The sequence below is a fragment of the Anoplophora glabripennis genome, unplaced genomic scaffold (genome assembly GCF_000390285.2).
Source record: "Anoplophora glabripennis isolate ALB-LARVAE unplaced genomic scaffold, Agla_2.0 scaffold1683, whole genome shotgun sequence".
Classification (NCBI taxonomy): domain Eukaryota; kingdom Metazoa; phylum Arthropoda; class Insecta; order Coleoptera; family Cerambycidae; genus Anoplophora; species Anoplophora glabripennis.
The window spans coordinates 21,410-24,620 of NW_019417760.1; the positions used below are offsets into that span (position 1 = coordinate 21,410).

At 28.6% G+C, this 3,211-nt stretch overlaps 1 protein-coding gene across 1 annotated transcript in view; it reads left to right on the top strand.

Moving 5' to 3' along the window:
- Window positions 1–2,688, top strand: part of LOC108915931 (NEDD4-binding protein 2-like) — a gene marked incomplete at its 5' end in the record, with an annotated part of 9,531 nt that extends 6,843 nt beyond the window's left edge. The window contains one exon of the mRNA XM_018722091.1: window positions 2,537–2,688. Within this exon, the coding sequence (XP_018577607.1) occupies window positions 2,537–2,618 (82 nt within the window). The remainder of the gene's footprint in view (window positions 1–2,536) is intronic.
- Between the last annotated feature and the right edge of the window lie 523 nt (window positions 2,689–3,211).

Below are 3,211 nucleotides of genomic sequence, written 5' to 3' on the forward strand. Positions count from 1 at the left end.
TAGCACATGATTTACGACAGTCTATAAGGTATTTTATTTTAATTTCGCCATTTTTTGACAACAAATCTTGAATTCTAGGTCTTTGTACTACAGATTTGTCATCATCCCGCACAGTTTTCTTACAAATAATGCACTTCATTGTCTTAAAACTTAATATGTTCTGATGATTATTACACACTGCTTATTACGCACGAACCTATATACTCCAAATCCCGCAAGCCGTACACTATGTAGATTACACATTACGTTGGACGCCCCATGCATCAGTTTAGCGCGCTATGAAATAATCGCTTGTTGCCAAACTATAAGCTTTAGGAAAAAACTAATTATTTCAAAAATTTATGTAGTGTTTGGGCTTCATTTTCTTCGCTGCATGTATATAAAAAAAATCATAAATAAAAAAGTTTATCGATTGGTGAAAATTGTATTACACAAAATTTAAATATCAAGTTTTCCTGATTTTTAGCGAAATGAAAAAGCGATTTTTATAAAATCCATTAGTACTGTTAAAAGCGCTATTGTGTCTGCTTTAATTTAAAAAAAAAATTACTCTGATAGTACAATTATTTTTTGAGATATAATGGTGGAGACCTCAAAAAAACATGTTCTCATAAAAATAGATTTTTTTTTATTTTTTCGAAATTAAAAAGATCCCGACCAACAAAAAATGTCATAAAATACGATTTCATATGCCCAATCACATGCTTAATAAAACCTACCATGTCTGACCTGGTTCTACATAAAAAAAAAAAACGACACAATAGACTCTTCAAATCGCTGCACTAAAATGCATATGTCGTTATAGCTTCAAAAGAATACGTTTTGCGTTACCCTCCTAGAATACGCCACTCCAGAGAAGTATTTCAACGTTTAACCTGATGCCACTACATTCTGTAAGAAGACATCGCCATGCAAGAACGGAAGATAATATTCTTAATGTGTTAGCTTGTGTCCATGTAAATCCCCAAATAAGTGTTAGGGAATTAGTTAAAGACACAGGAATTTCATATGGAACATAAGTACTTTTCTCACACAAATTTTGCACGAAGCAACAGCTGTCACATATCGTTGGACATAATTTTTCATTTGTCTATTTTCATACGACATAGCCTGTCTTGTTATGGAAAAAATAATCTTCATAACTACTCAGATATGAGAAATTAATAAAAAAAATGAAACATTGCAGTTATCAAGAAAATTTAAAAATATAGCAAGTACTTAATTTTTTAAAGGTATAGTTTTACAATTTATTTTTGACTTGGACCATGGCAATGTTATTTAGAGAACTAAATAAAGAAAGATGTTCTAGCACAGTTTCACTATTTTAGCAATAACTTGAAAATGAAAAAAATATCAACCTCCGGTTTGTGTATTTGTTTTCCTTAATAAATGGTCTATCAAGCCATGAAAAAAAAAACCTATAACGTTACAATTAATTTTTTTAGTAAACGAAGACAATTACAAAACTTTTCTAATTATCGTCGTCTACCGTTGAGTAGGAAAATAATATTTTATTCCCATATAATAAAAATTAATTTTATTAATAGTTCTTTAAAATGAGCCGTCGTTTCTTGAAATGGATTAAGTAAGGCATTTAGAAGTTATGACAATTTAAGAATTTCAAGATGGCGTCCTTTATACTGGCATTGCTATGGTAATAAAAAAAAGTTTAAACAAAACTTATTAAGGGTTTAACAGTGTATCTAAAAAGTGTAATTTCAACTTGGATTATACAATAAACAAAATTTCTAAAAAACAACAATTTTCTGTAACACTATTGCAGTTGCGCCCTCTAGCTGTGACGTTACAAACTTGAAAATATTTTAAAGCAATTTCTTTTGGCCGTATTTGTTAATAGATTTTGTACGCCATAATCATAGCACGTTTAGTTTCCTATATACAACCGTTCCGTACCGTTAACGGATCACCCTATATATACTACCTACAAATTAAGTTCATGCCAGTTTTATATCTTTTTAGACATAAAAAGTAAGATGTAACAGGTAATAATCACCAAAAAAGAACATATTGTTGAAGAAATAAATTTTTGAAAATTCTTTTTTGCACAGGTATGGCATCTTTAAAATATATTTCTTTTTACATACTTTGTGACTGAAAAAATCATTACCACTATATTATTTTCAGGAATGCGGAGCGAATTCAGAATCTTTTATTTTTTCTTTTTTCGCTTTGCATAAAATCACACAAACTACAGTCTTGAACAGCACATCTTTCTCATATGCCGTTTTCATGTCAACCATGTAAGATAACAGATATTCATATTTAATCAAACCTGACCAAAAAGTAACTAAGGTGTTTAAATAATAACCATTTCAGTTACAAAAATAAATTAGTAGTGCATTCATCAAATATTTTACAAATTAATGCGATAATAATTTACTACACTTTAGCAAACCTGTATCTTAAAAATTACAGTTGTCATAAATTCACATAAGAGATAGGGTCCTTCATTTTTGACGCGCTGTTGTATTGTACTCCGTATGTACCTACTTAGGTTTATGATTTTCTTTTGTAGATTCGTTCAGCTCAATCCTGGATTGCTGAAAGTCAAAATTACTAAAACTTGTTTAGTTACAAGTGAACTTCAAAATGTCTAAAGGTGCTGAAGTATGAAATTATTTGAAACATGACAAACACAAACAATAATAAAACAATCTAAAAGTGTAATACATTTTCTTTCATTAGAATCAGTATCAGAATAATTTAAAGAAATAAGTTCAAAGGGATAAGTTTTAATTGTACTTTTAAAACGGAAAGATTTCGATCTCTTAAGTAAGTATAAGTGTTGTGTATAAAATATTTTATTTTTGTAGAACTGCTGCTAATCTAATAAAACATCGTGTGTACAAATTTTATAGAAACACTAAAAGAGGTGTTAAAAAGTACAAAATATATTTATATAACTAATATTGTCATTGACTTGTAAATGACTTTGATTTCTATATTTTTTCGATAAGATTATCAATATTTTCAAGTTTTAAGTACATCGAGTTATTGCTCTGTATGTGCAATTAAAATATATTTTATATATCTAAAACTATTGCTATCGAGAGTTTACCTTGCCATATTAGTTTCCACAATATTTCTGAGATAATATTGTTTGATACAATTTTTTTAATTCTTTCAACAGATAATTATTTAAAAATTTGCGCCTTAATTTAGTACACAAAAATGAAAACTAATATCCCTG